This window comes from Lissotriton helveticus, chromosome 6, assembly GCF_964261635.1.
Source record: "Lissotriton helveticus chromosome 6, aLisHel1.1, whole genome shotgun sequence".
Classification (NCBI taxonomy): domain Eukaryota; kingdom Metazoa; phylum Chordata; class Amphibia; order Caudata; family Salamandridae; genus Lissotriton; species Lissotriton helveticus.
In genome coordinates, this window is record NC_136067.1 from 1,690,486,890 (window position 1) to 1,690,502,342 (window position 15,453).

General features: G+C 45.0%; 1 protein-coding gene across 2 annotated transcripts in view; it reads left to right on the forward strand.

The window, feature by feature from the left end:
- Positions 1-15,453, forward strand: part of BTBD3 (BTB domain containing 3) — a 90,755-nt gene that overhangs the window by 24,966 nt on the left and 50,336 nt on the right. The window contains exons 2-4 of one of the 2 annotated variants that reach the window (XM_078649544.1): positions 13,226-13,475; positions 13,841-13,931; positions 14,529-14,647. In XM_078649544.1, the coding sequence (XP_078505670.1) occupies positions 13,333-13,475; positions 13,841-13,931; positions 14,529-14,647 (353 nt within the window). In that variant the 5' untranslated portion in view covers positions 13,226-13,332. Of the gene's footprint in view, positions 1-13,082; positions 13,476-13,840; positions 13,932-14,528; positions 14,648-15,453 lie in introns of those variants that run through there. The other variant, XM_078649543.1, reaches the window with a different exon arrangement.

Sequence of the window (15,453 nt, forward strand, 5' to 3'; positions counted from 1 at the left end):
GGCGTGCTTCATATTTTTATCTTTTATTGCAATGCAAAACAAAGCTGCGTGAGCGCTCGCCAAGCTTGAAAACAAGTCAATAAAATTTACTAATAAGGAAGATCCCTGTGCCACCCCCCGCACGTCACTGCCTGTAATTTTCTGTGATTTCATATGTCGTGGCGTCAGCTCTCCCCCTGTTAACTTCTCTTCCACAAAATTCCCTTGTGCAGCCCACGTTTAGTAATCTGCATTAACATGAAAGAAGTTACCAGTTTTCGTTTTATACTTTAGATTGAGATAGATTCCTGAAAGTGAAAACACTGGTAACCCCCAGCTTTAGAATGATGCACTGTTTCTTTGATAGACATCGAATGATTTAGGTTTGGGATGCCACGGATGGTGTGCCCAAGCTCATAAGTCACACAAAGTATGTCTGCTTGCACTGTCCAAAATATAATGGAGCTCACCCAAATTAAAAAAATCTTAACTCTGCAGCAGTACCACCTTTTACTGCCATTCAACTTCAAAGAGACCAGTTACAATTCTTTCAATCTCATTATTTCAGAACTGAAGCATTTTCAATATTCTTTACAATGAAGCCATAGTTGTTACTAATTTATCCTGTGCAACTAACAAGCATTGACAAAGCCAATAGTCCTGGCTTGTGGTAGGTATAATGTTGCTTGCGGTATTATATATCAGAATGATTGATAGAAAAAGCCAAATACCAGTCAGGAGGCACACTATGCTAAACACAAGATTTTAGATTAGGTGTTTTTAAGTCACAACCATAATTACATATGCCATGCTCCTTTGAGAGACCCCCCAGTTTTTTCATCTGACTCAAAGCCATGAATGAATGTATCTATGCACTGTTATTGTAGTATAACCTAGAACAAGACTTCAAGACCTAGTATGTAGTATTTGTATAGCTATTCAATCCCTGATGGCACAGCACCCAGGATAATGTGCTGTATGGCTAAAAACTTATAAGGTCCCAAAGGAGAGACCTTTTGGCTATGCCAATGGTTTTTTTTTTTTTAGGGAGGAGGGGCTGTGCGACCCCCCTTCTCTTGATCCTGTTTCGGCCCTGGGGACCCCATCCCCCAGGGCCTGACTCATTGAGAAAAAAAAAAGTGGGGGGGGGAGGGGGCCTCCCGAGGCCGATTTCTGCCCAGGGGACCCCATCCCCCGAGCCTGGGCCATTTTTTGTAGATTTTTTTTTTAAGGGAGGTGGGCCGCATGGCTGACGGCTGCCCTTTATTATTTTTTTGGGAATTTTTGGATGGGGGGCCACCTGCGACCGATATTGCCCCGGGGACCCCATCATCCCCGGGGCATGGCCACATCCTTTCTTTTTTTATAAAAAGAAAAATGGGTAGGGGGCCTGCATGGCCCGCCTACCCAGGCCATTTTCGGCCCCGGGGACTGCCCTTTATTTTTTGGAGAGGGGCCCCTCCTGCGGGCAATATTGCCCTGGGGACATCATCCCCGGGTGCATGGCCACATCGCAGGGGACAAGGTGGGAACCTCAAGGCCCCCGCGGTCCCTGCTGGCTACCCGCCTCCAGCAGGAGCCGGCATTGCTTTTTGGCAGAAGGAGCTGCATACATGCAGCTCCTTTTGCCCAAAAGCAATTCTGCTTCGCGTCATGGAAGCGAGAGCATTTTTCCTGCAAAGCAGAGTTTGATATTGCTTCACCAAGTCATAGCAAACTGCAATGTCCCAGGGGTGGGCACCCTAGGACATTGCTAGAGCCGGCCCTGAGGGTGGCGGTCCCCTGGGCCATGGAGGGATCTAGTAGGGGGGGCCGTGCGGCCCCCCTCCCATTTGTTAAGAAGCCCTGGGGAGGTGGTGGTCCCCGGGGCTGCGTTGGTGGCTTGAGTCCCCCCGCCTTATTTTTAACAAACCCCTGGGGAGGTGGCGATCCCCGGGGCTGCGTGCCCCCCCCCCCCCGCATTACACAGACAGGCCAAGGGAGGTGGCAGTCCCCCGGGCATGCGGGGGCCCGCACAGGCCATCGCATCTCATTTGTCATTGCCCCCAGGGACCTGGCCCGCCCTGGGCCTTAATGAAAACTAAGCGCGGGAGCAACGCTTTGTTATTTTGAAAACATTTGGCCGGACTTGCGGATCCAACAGGAATCTTGCCCCCCCCCCAAAAAAAATTACAAATGCTTTTTTTTGGCCCTGGGGGTCCATGTGGGACCCCCTGAGCAGGCCTAGAGGGTCAGGGTGTTTCTACCCTGCCCCCTTTTCTTGATTTTTTGACCTTTTTTCTTGTGACATCAACCGAGTAACAAGATGGCTGCCAACACTTCCTTGTTCGAAGGGTTGGCAGCCAATCAAATCTCAGGCACAAGATCGGGACGGCTTGCGGATCCTCCGTGGCCATATTTTTATATCTGAACCAACTTTCTGCCAAATTCGGTTTCATTCCGTTAAGCAGTTCAGGCTGTAGCTGTGTCTAAAGTTTCCTATGGAGATTAACATGGAGGAAAAGCATTTTGGGACTACCCCTTTTTCTCATCTCCCGCTTGAAGAATCACCTTGACATTTTTAACACAACAGATGAAGTGAGTGGCCCATTGTTTTAAAAAATTTCACGAAGAACCGTCAAATCGTGCCAAAGATATTGGCAAAAGAAAACATGTTTTTTTAATAGAAACAAGGCCCTAACTAGAACTACCTTCTGGCAACTGCCAGTAGGATGTGTATATATATATATATATATATATATATATATATATATATATATATATATATTCCCACAGCCCCTAAATACAGGCTACCTTAAAATTATCCTTGCCACCCAAATACCCTTCCCTACCCTAAAATTACTATTGCCAACCAAATACCCTAACCCACCAAATACCCTAAAATTTCCCTTGCCACCCAAACATCCTTACCCTCCCTAAACTCTAAAATTACCCTTGCCAACCAAACACCCTTACCCACACTAAACCCTCAAATAACCCTTTCCACCAAAATATCCTTACCATTAACCCTAAAAATACCATAGCTACCCAAATACCCATACCTTAAACCCCAAAAATACCCTTGCCACCCAAACACCCTACCCACCCTAAACCCTAAAAAGTCACTTGCCACCCAAAAATACGTACCCACCTTAAAAATACCTGTGACACTAAATACCCTTACCCATCCTCTTTTTTTGACAAATACTCAAGAAGCTGATTGGGACTTGTGTATAGAAAGAGGAGCACCAGCACATTGTCAAGATTGCTTCAAATCCGTCCTGTTTGAAGCTGGCATCGAGGAGACTCCAGGAAATAACAAAGCATAGATGCTGCTAGAACTGACTCAGAGCAGCAGTGGTGGTAATGGCGTTAAAGCACACACAGACGCACTAGGCATCAATGGGTGGGAGCCCTGTCATGAAGCATGCCACTAACTAGTTTTAGTGGGTGAGGGTTCTTTTAAAAAGCAAACAGGAGTCCCTACTCATCTGAGCAAGGGGTCTAGGAAGATTAAGGTAACAGGCTCTTTTAGTGATTCTCATAATTTTATTAGTCAACTCTGCTACTCAGTTGAGTTCTCCACTGTCACATAATTCCAATATCCCTGGTTATATGTAACACATAGCAGTACAACACATGTAGTACATATTGGTCATTGCGACCTCATACTTTAGACACTCGACTCAGTTGGCTCCTAGAAAAATAGTATCTGGGACATAAGCCTTTAAGATCATCTCCTGGAAAGTTAATGCCCTCAATGACCAAGCATGGTACAGTATGGCAGTTTTTATATAGCTTTAACCCTGGGGGTACTCTTGCACGAGACACACCACCGTGGGAGATTCGGCTTCAATAGACTGTCATGCAGTTTTATTTAGGGGTTCCTGAGGGATGTCCATTCTTTTACAGAAGAACTTTAACTGTAACTCTGGTCCACACAAACAAGATGAGTATATTTGCTACAGATTCAGTATGATTAGAAGGGTATACTTGGACTTTGGTTCATGTGTACACAACTCACATTTTCTTATGAGACACAAGGAGAAATTAGAAGAATGCTGTTTGGAACGCCATTGGGCGCACGCATAATCGGGGGAATTTTAATGCCTCAGGGGACAGGCACTTCTCCATGCTGTTGATCTGGGCTGACTCATATGGGCTCTGTGATGTATGTGGGATAAGGCACACCTGGATAGAGTGTTTTTTTTTATTCTGGAGCACATCGCTAATTTTCCAGAATAGATTTCCTTTTGATTCCTGCGGCTGACTTTCGTCATGTTAAGGGGATAGGATAGCAATACAAATAGTATAGGCAACAGAATATGTTGCACTGACATATGAATCTTGGTCAAGGTATTTACAATATAGATTACCCGGCATAATAACTATATTAGTTCAACAAAGACCAAAATTGCTTCATGCCAGGCTGCGGAACCCGACATTGCTTTTATGAGATGCCAAGAATTAACTGTGCATTATTTATAGACTTCAAGAAAGTCTTTTGCTCGCTACGGTTGTAGTGCCCATGGCAAAACCTGCAAAAACTTTGTTTCGTCCTATCATTTATGGCTTTCATACATCTCTTTATCACAAGCCTTGGGCACTAGTGAGGGAAAATTGAGCAATATCATTCCCCTCTCCTATAGAGCAAGGCATGAGATTATGCTACTCGTATTTGCTTTGACAATCAAACCCCTGGCTATTCGGATAAGGAAAGATATAGGCATATAGATTCCTCCACATGTTCGGTGAGGGACTGGTGATGCAGGTTGCATCCATCTAGTCTGGAAGTGCCTGATGATAAATTGTCATTGGCAGAGAAAGTGCTTGATATTATCGTGCTTTCTCTGCCAAACTCTTACCAGAATTGTTTCCATTTGAGATGATGAGAGAAGAGGATTGCTCGCAACACGCACATATGCTGATAGGAATGGTCTGCCTACAAGCAAAAGAGAGACGTTGTCTAGAACAGGAAATCCACCCCCCCCCCCCATCCCCCCACCAATTAAGGCCCTTACGGACACTTGTTTGATGGATAGCAAAAATTATAGAATGGATTAGGTGTGTGAACCAATGTGCAATCGCAGACATGGTGGTACACAGGACACAAGTCCTAAAAAACGAAGTGGGGGGACGCTCAAAGTTAGATAGTGTCACTGGAAGTGACGTCACGACAGCAAGTGACGTCACGAAAGGTAGTCCCCTCTCATTACTGGGAGTCCTTTACTTTGACCCTCTGTCGCCCCTCCGTGCTCAGGGCCTGGCTGGCTGACTTAGTGCATCATATTTGTCCAGATTTATGAAATTAGTAGATTAATGATGCATATTTAAAGTGCCAAGAAACGACTGGTGTGTGCTTTACATATGGTTTTGTTATAGAGCCCCGCGATCTCACCAACTGTGGCATGGCCGAATTTATTCGTTTCTCTCCATCTCACGGGTCGCCCCGGCAGAGCTCCGGAGCCTTAGGCATCCAGCTCTTCCAGGAAAAAACTGTGAGGCAAGGGGGACGGTGTCCACCTGATAAAAACCCGTTCAAATAAGTGGGGGGACGCCGTCCACCCACGTGGTACCCCGACTCGAGCCCTGGTGGTACACCAGTCGAGAGGCTGATATGGGGACCCTGGTGGAACCATTTCAGCTTGATTTCTGACCAATGAACACTTCATATCCAAATGCGCCCTTGAGTAAATCCCTGCGATTGTAATAATGTTGTCTGAACCTATTGCTGCATAATCTGTGAAACTAATAAAATGTGATTATAAAAACAAAGCCAGAAGAGATTTACTACTGCATTTGTCTTTGATGCCAATTTATTTGGGCAGCGTTTTCAAAAAAAAAAAAACATCACCTCATGACTGCACATCCTAGTTCCACCCCCTTTCTGCTGCCACTCAATGACCCCCACGTTATAGTATCCCAGTTATAGTATCCCAGGGGTGCCGCTCGTAGTCGTGTGACGTGAGGAGCCTTTCTGTGCCTGATACCTTCACTGACTCTGCCCCTTGACCTGGGAGCCCGTGTGCTCGGTCACTGCTGCTGCCGGGAGAGGAGACCACGCCCTACCAAACAGGAGCGGGACTGCGAGGACCAGAGGTGCTTGCGCTGTAACATCTCGGGCACCTGGTGCCTCTTCCCGCCCCCTCATCTGTGGGACCTTTAAAACGACTCGCGGCCCCCGCTTCGCGGGAGCCGCTCGTAGTGGTGTGACGTGAGGAGCCTTTCTGTGCCTGATACCTTCACTGACTCTGCCCCTTGACCTGGGAGCCCGTGTGCTCGGTCACTGCTGCTGCCGGGAGAGGAGACCACGCCCTACCAAACGGGAGCGGGACTGCGAGGACCAGAGGTGCTTGCGCTGTAACATCTCGCGCACCTGGTGCCTCTTCCCGCCCCCTTCTATAAAGGCCGGACTCCGAACGCGGGACGCGCGCGAAGACCGGGCAAAGAGCGGGCCATTTAAGGCCGTTAGAGGCCGACTAGGGCCGGGCCGGGCCACCCCCCTAACTCCCGGGGCAATATAGACTTTAAAACTTATTCAAACTCAGAAGCATGTCCCCTAGAGGATCCAGAAGTAAGACTGCGGCAAAAAAAGGGCAACTCACTGGCCCCATAGATAGTTTTATAACGAGGGCAAACTCCTTTATAGACCAAAGTATTTCACTTATTGAACGCTGGGTATCCCAAGACCTACTAGAGGCTAGAAGATCATCTATGGGACACCTGGCAAATGCAAGAACACCGGTATCTCATAAGGATCAAAGACATAGTGAGGGTGGAAATAAAAGGCAGAGCCTTCCAAACATAGTTGACCTGTCGGTCTTGCAATTATCGCAACTCTCGGAATCCCAATTAACATCAGATTTAGAAAAAAACCCAGAGCTAGTCTCGCACCCCACCCCTGAAGAGGTAAGACAGGCAAGAGAGAGGAGGGAGGGAGCTATAAAAAAGAAGAAACAGGAGGCGATAAACAACATACAAACAGGTAAACAAACATCACCTAGAACAGAGATAATAGAGAACATACGTAGCTCCCCTCTACTGGAAAACCAGAATAGGCATACCGCGGTGATACACCATCTACACGATGTCTCACCTCCTATAAATCTAGAAACAGCATCTAATGCACCACTAACATACGAACTAGATCAAGAATATAACACAGATCTATTAGCCAAAATTGGAGATCTTCTACAAAAAACCCTCATACCAATACAAGCTACACTAACAAATTTAGAAAAAGCGATAGCTGAACTCTCAACCCTGATGAAACCGAAACTAAACTCTAACCGTACCCAAGAGGCACAAAAAACACACAAACCAGTGACGGCTGAGCCGTCTAGCCTAATTTCTGTGCCCCAAGTTAAAAAATCGACCCCTACACCGACCGTAGCATCAATGCCCACTAGTACGACAGTGGCTAAGAAAAAAGCAACAGACAATCCACCTGTAAACACCTCAACTGTAAAAAATAATACCCTTTGTGACCCCAAAAGTACAGCTACGAAAATAAAACAACCCCAAATAAACAGAGAGAGGGAGAGAAATCAACCGAGCGAAACACGCCCAGTAACCCTTCCACCAGAAGCAAGCCCATTTGTAGTCATCCTGACTGGCGTTCCAGAATTGGTGGATCTAAAATCCGAACCAAACTGGTTGCTAAAAAACAAGATTCAACATTGGCTTAGTATAAACCGCCCACCCCCCTCTTACTGTTCAACGAGAATCTTGATGGTTAGAAGAGCCCCTTGGGTTGGTCAGGGAAGAAAGACTATACAGGGCGATTGTATCTTAATCACATTTGAAGACCCTAGAATAGTGGAGCACATCTGCTCAGGGGAGGAGTTTAGCTTAAATGGGGGATTGGCACAAAGCGCCTCTCTTTTTTCTATCCACCGAGATTTCAGGACGGTCCCTCCCAAAGTGATGGACCCTGGTACACAGTGGGCCCCCGCTATCGGGGAAGAGAAAGGGAAGAGTGGAGGGGACAAGAACACCGGAGAAATTATAGAGAACAATCTCGCTGGGAGGGCTGGAATGGAATACCATTAATGAACATGTATAGTGGCTTAGAGTCAGTGGACTGACCATCACAGCCAGAAGACCCTGACTCCCCAATTCCACATAACCCCGACATTCATCACAATTCCCAAACTGATAACACCCCTATGAGTGTCTCTCCCCCTTTGACAATAGTTTCCTGGAACACTGCGGGACTGCGGTCCAAAATTGAAGATGGGAGTATCATGCATCTTGTGTGTAGACACCAAATAGTCTGCCTACAGGAGACATGGTCGCCAACAGTACTTCATGTACAGGGCTATAGGACGTATTTTTCACCTGCTTTGGTGGGCCCGAAGGGCAGGCCAAAGGGAGGACTAAATATCCATATAGCTAATACCATCCAACAAATGAAACTAACTACCATCGAACTGGACCATAATTTCCAGATCATCTACCTCTCATTACCTAAAAACGAGTCTGTTGTCCTTATTAATTTTTATAACAACCTTGAGGAACTGCAGCTCCAGAGAGTATTGGGTTATCTATACGAGAAACTAACCACCCTAAGGCAGAAAAGAGGAGCAAAGGGCCCTGTATTTATAATATGGGTAGGGGACTTCAACTTACACTATTGTAATCTCTCAGGAAAAAAATGTCCAGGGATGGTGATAGAGGAAGGTAACACCCCTACTCATTTTTGTCATAATAAGATTGGTGGAATAATGAATGATCTTATATCAGACCTTGATCTCCAAATAGCAAATACTCTAGATGGTAGTACCAAACGCCTGGAACCGACCTATTTGGGAAGGGGATTCAACACAACGGTTGATTATATACTAATATCCTTTGGTCTTCAAACTGGAGCGAAGCACTTTGAAGTTATACCAAACACCCTAAGTGATCACTCAGCCCTTAAATTGGAACTGAATTTAATCCATCAACAATCCTTAGCCTTGACAATAGACAAAGCACTGAGTCAGAATAACATAACTCTGGGCCATTTAAATGGATATACAATAAAGTGGGGGAAGATAAACCCCGGGGCACTTACTGAAGAGCTGATTAAATCAGTATATCCACAGATTAAGAAATGCCTAGATTTAATGACAGAAGACGAGGAAATCCTTAGTAACTTATCACAAATTATGGAAAAAATTAAATCTCTACTTGCAGCAAAACCAAAAACTGGTCCTCCTCACAATAAAGGCTGGTTCAGTCACGATTGCACCCAGGCTCATACTAAGCTCAAGGTAGCACTAAATAAAGACGATAGAGACCCCCTTCAAATAGCAACATTGAGAAAGGAATATCTCGCAATTCGGAAAAAGAGAAAGGCGGAAATAAAGCAGGCTTTGTGGGACGAACTTCATTCTAGCGCCCAAGAAAAAAATAGTGAAGCCTTCTGGAGAGTAGTGAGAGCGTCTTTTCTGGAAGACGATAAAACCCCAAAAATTGAAGTCGCCATAGAAGAGGCAGTATGGGTCTCGCACTTCTCCAAAATATTCCAAAGTCAAACAACAGATCAAGAATCTGAAGGAGAAAATTTAGCGGCCCCAACTTACCCTATTCAAATAGACTTTGAAATCTCGGAGGTCCTCCTGGCCCTGAAATTAAGTAAAAACCGAAAAGCTCCAGGGCCGGATGGAGTCCCGGTAGACTTTTTCAAGCACAATACAGACCTTTGGGCCCCTATTATTACTAGGGTATGCACGGCAGCTGCAAGGAAAGGAATTCTGCAGTCCTGGACAAGGTCCGTGATGGTTCCGATTTTTAAAAAGGGTAATCGCCAGGACCCTGCCTGCTATCGTCCAATATCCTTGTTGGATTCGTTGGGAAAGATAGCAGGTAGGGTGATCTTGGATCGACTCCAGCAGTGGGCGGAGGAGAGAGGCATCCTGTCTGAGCTACAATTTGGTTTCCGGGAGGGATTTGGAACAGTGGAACAGGCCCTAAATCTTCCTATCATTATGGGGAAATATATACATGCAAAGCAAGACAAACTCTACATGGTATACGTGGACTTGTCTGCCGCGTTTGATTGCGTCTCACACGCCAAATTATGGTCCGTGCTGTCACAAATGGGGGTAGATTTGCAACTTTTGAACTTTCTAAGGGAACTGTATTTGAAACCTTCTGCTAGAGTCCGCTTCGGCACAAAGGGCGAGCTGTTGACGCCATTTAGCGTGGAGCGTGGAGTTAGACAAGGATGTGTCCTGGCCCCTTTCTTATTCTCCCTCTATACTAACAACTTGGAGGTTGAGCTCTTGAAGGGTGCCCAGGACCTCCCACAGGCAAAACATCGCCCGATTCCCGCTCTACTCTATGCGGACGACGCCGTCCTGCTGGCACGGACTCCTCGTGAACTTCAGAGGGTACTTACCAGATACTCTTTGTTTATGGGCAGCCTTGACCTCCACATGAATGTCACAAAGACTTTCGTGATGACGGCAGATACAGGGAGGAAACACCCTAAAGACTTAACCCTTAAAAAACAAAAAATAGAGTTTACATCTGAATACTGCTATCTGGGCATTATAATAGATAAGAAATTGACTTGGAAAGTGGCAGTAGAAGCAAGGAAACACTGCATAAAGAGAGCCATAGCAGCCCTGGTCTCCTTCTCGCAAAAACTGGGAAAACGACCACCCTTGGAATTACTAGAAATATATAGAGCCAAATGCCAGTCAGCAGCTCTATATGGGGCTGGCGTATGGGGACACATGGATGTCTCAGCCCTACAGATTGCAGAGAATGTTTTTTTAGGTTCCTCCTGATGGCCCCAAAGCGATCCTCAACGTATGCATGCCATGTTGAACTAGGCGTTCCATACATTGAGGATCTGGCAAGAATACAACCTCTACTTTTATGGCGCCGTATCTGGACCTCGGAAAAGAATGCTCTCACCAAGTTGATAGTGGCAGATGCTATGACACTAGACCACGCTCTAAAAATAAAATGGCTAGCCTACATTAAGAACTTTTTAATTGACCTAGGGTTAGAGAAATACTATCTCACTCCTGAAAAGATCTGCGAACTTTCGAAAAAGGACCTAAAAGTTCTGGCCCTGGGACATTTGGACAATTTAAGGCTTCTCTCTGAAGCAGGTAAACCATCTGTTCAACATGCTATAATGGTACAATCCACCTTCTCCATTCAGCCCTATCTAAATCTTGAAATCAGTATATTTGATCGTTTTCTTCTGACAAGATTTAGATTAAACCTATTTCACAGATTAACAGCATTCCCACTAATGAACGCATGGGATCCAAATCTACCCCACTGTCTTGTGACGAAAAGTCCGCGCAATCCACTCTACATGTAGTTATGTTCTGCAAATTCTATAATGAACATCGAAAACTGTGGCTATTATCCCTGTTAAAATCTTGGGGTTTTGGACAATGTCGTCCTGCCCTGCTCTGTCTACAGCTCCTAGACACAGAAATTACCTGTTATCACGTACTAAACTTTTTGAAATGCATATTTAGACACAGGAAAAATTTGTAAAGTAATCTCCATTTGATTAGTGCACTCTAAATGAACTGTGAGTAATTGCCTTCTGATTAGTGCACTTCAAATGAACTGTGAAAATGATTTTTTGTACGTGAAATTGTATTGTATTACATAATTTTATGATCACAAATTTTTAAAGGAAGAAATTATTATGTATTAATACTGCTTTTATGGATTTCTAATTTTTGAAATTCCGAATGAAGAAATTTTATATAGTATCCCAGTAGAATATTTTTCAATTTTAACCCTGAACAGGCAAGTCCTTTGCAGACTCCTTGGTCTAATATTTTGGGAGGTACTCAAACGCAATGACTTTTAATCGGTACACTAAAACGTCAAACATTGAGTTTTTCTATGCTTGTTTGTCGGTGCAAGCAGCTATAGCTGTGCTATAATCAGCGTAGTAACGAGTTTTTTTGATGTTTTATTATGTTTTTCGGTTTACTGAATTGTTATAATGGGCCATTTTGGATGCAGGTGGCATAGATACCTTACACTAGCACTTCTGCAATATACCTTACACTAGCACTGCTGCAATATACCTTACACTAGCACTTCTGCAATATACAATATTATTTTCCACGTTTTCTGTAATACCAACTGCTGATGGTTCTTGTTTGACATCGCGCTGAAAGCGCTTGCAGTTTTATTTTCCGTTTCTTCTTCCCAAAGCACAGCTTCTGTTCAGGCGTTCATTAAAATGTTTGCCTTGATTCCTCCTGTCTTGCGTGAGGCATTTGCCCTTTTCTGATGCATTGCAGCCATGTCTGATATAACTATTGGCCTAATTAGCACTGCTTGGTGATTTGAAACTCCTGTCAGGCACCATTATGCTCCCTGGAACGGGAATGCGTGTACGGCTAATGCTGTGATCTCATCCCCATTCAGTCTGAGGCGCGCTGAATGCTGATTTGAAAGGGGCTTCTAAACTTGCTAAGGGAAAGCATGTCGCGGCTCGCTGGCGTTTTCTCCCTGTTCTGAGATCGGTGTTGGTCTTACAAGAGTGCCTTGGTGACTTTCTAAACGATGCTCTGCAGAGCTAACACCCTGTTTAAACTCGTCGTATTCTTGTTTTGTATCAAGCCCCCTCCCTACATTTGCTGCAGGTTCTCTATTCTGTTTTTTTCCCCTCATTTTCTGAAGTGTTTATCATATCTAATGCTAAGGCAAGGGATCCGCCGAAGGGAGCTTGCATATAGCACCCTGAAAGTGGGGTTGTGAATGATGAGATTTTAATGGTATTGCTATTTGGTGACAATGCGCAGCTGGACCAATCGTGGCCAGCTCCTTCAGCGATTGGCTCCCGGCTTCCATCTGCAGGGCTGTAATACCTGCTCTCTTCAGAGCTAGAAACGCAACTTCAGCCAGCCAGGCGGTGCTCCTCGCTCGTGCTCAGGCGCGAGCCTGCTTCAAAACGAACGCAGCTGGCAGACCGCGCGGCACATGCCAGCTGTTTTGTTCCGTGTTTCAGGCAGCTTTAGGGGCAAATGGATTTGGAAGTCGTGAAGAAGTGGCTAAGAAATGAAACCCCGGATCAGACTTGAAGCGGCCGACTGGTTTATTCCATGGAAAAGGTCACCTTGTCTTTGAGGCGAAGCTATGGTTCTTTCTTACTGGGATTGCCTGACCCCTTGGGTTTCCGCTTCATTTTCTTGAATGCTCTAGACCTATTTGGGCTGTCAAGCTGTACTCATGGTAGATGCCAAGGGAAAGAACATGAAATGCCTCACCTTCTTCTTAATGCTTCCAGAGTCTGTGAAGAGGTCGAAGAAAGGACCGAAGGGAAATGCCAGCAGCAGTAGCAAGTTGCCCCCAGTTTGCTATGAGATCATTACCCTAAAGACCCGAAAGAAGAAGATGGCTGCGGAGATCTTTCCGAGCAAGAAACCGGCCAACTCCAATTCAAACACCCTCCAGCTGTACCACCAGCAGAACCTCAACAACAACAACACCATCCCCGCGCCGAACTGGCAGGGGCTGTATTCCACCATCCGAGAGCGGTAAGAGAGCTGTGGTGTGCATTTAGGCAGATAATGTGCATGCCAGAGGGAGACTTTTCTTAGGTTTACGGATTTGATGGTGGGTGGTTTTAAAAGGACTGTTTTGAATGAACAAAAGCGTACACACGAGTGTGGCTCACTCAAGAATAGTGAAAGTAGTGCATGGGGTGGGGGGGGGGGGGAGTTGTTGGAGTGAAATGGCCTTTCCTTTTAACTTGTTATAGTTTACAACTTGCTTCGTTTTGTCATCTTTTTTGCATTTGATTGTATTTATTTAAAATGACTTTAAACTTTTTAGCAAGTTACAGTAAGCGTGACACAGCGTAGTAGTGGATTCTTAAATAACACGTTCCCTTTGTTTCTAGAAATGCAGTGATGTTCAATAATGAATTGATGGCCGATATTCATTTTGTGGTGGGGCCACCAGGCGGGACAGAGCGGCTGCCAGGGCACAAAGTAAGCATTCCTTGTTCGTATATGTAATGTGAGTGTCCCCGGTGCATTTAAGACATCCTGCGGGATCTGCGCTAAAGCTAGTGACCTTTCTGAATGGTGCACAGTCTCTTCTTGGCTATGTGTTGGTAGAAGGTGCACACTAGAAGACTACTAAACAGATCTTTGCAAGCACCGTTTTCAGCTCTTTGCTGGGCTTATTGCAAATGTTAACAGCATGGCCACTTACTATATACAGTTAATAAAATAAAAAAAACGGGAATCTTGTCTCTTTTGTTGTTTAGATGCTTGATGTCCTGGTTAGGAGATGCTAGTGCTCGCCCTCTTCCTACTGCAGGCAAACCCCTTAGGGGTTATGTATGCTTTATATCTGACCCCTAAGAGACCACGTAGAAGTGAACCTTGTTTTACAATCCCGTTAACGGGGGGGGGGGGGGGTCTAGCATTGTGTACAGTGTGCTGTCTTGATTGTTTTTGCTCGATGTGGATTAGCTTTTGCAGTTTGCTTCTCGTTAAAAACTGACATAATAGCCAATGTGCCTTTACTTCAGGTGCTTCTTTCTGCTTGGTGGTCTAAACGGCCTTTTACTTTCTCGTTAGTATGTTTTAGCTGTTGGGAGTTCCGTATTCCATGCAATGTTTTATGGAGAGCTCGCGGAGGACAACGATGACATTCGCATACCCGACGTTGAACATACTGCATTTCTCGCTATGTTGAAGTAAGCATTGTTATGTTGCCGGTTAATATGTACAATACATTTCTTATCATACATGTTAATAACAAATGCAATCACGCAGTGAATGAGCTGCGTTCTGCAAACGTGGCATTTCTGCTGCATCCAGTTGTTAAAACGTGCACACAGCGAGAAGCGTCCAGCTCAGCAATGCCTGCCTCAGGATGAGGGACGCAGATTTCCTATTTCCTTACCCCACTTCCTGAAGAAGACGGACGCTAAGCTGGAAGCAGTCCCTAATCGCTGGCCGCCAGAAAGTGTTGCTTAAGTTTCTTCAGCATGCTGCTGCCCCCGCATCTCTCTATGGCAGATATCTTAAAGTAATGAGATTATCGGTCTGTCCTTAACAACCCTGGTCCAATTATTGAATCAAACGCTGAACTGTGGCAGTAGTTTGTCATCTGCGCATGGAGCTGCCTTTCTGGTTAACGGAGATAAACCTTTTCCTTTGTTGTAGGCAGGTTATCCTTTCGATGTGGACGTCAGTGTGAGGTTTTCATGGTGTGCTTTAGAAATCACAGCCGCGTTTAAACCGCTATTTCAGAAACGATTTCCGAAAAATATTACATGGAACTCATTTATCTTCTAATTACAGCAATGCATTTTGTTGATATTAGGGTAAATCTTTTTGCTTTTCAAGATTTTCCAATTATTCTGCATAATAATTACGATAAACAGGCATTTAAACAATGTAAACTGCAGCAAATGTAGCCCATCCGATTACAGTATTTGGAAATACATTTTTGTAGAAAAGTAACATACCAGCCTTGGAACTTTTTTTCACCCTCAAA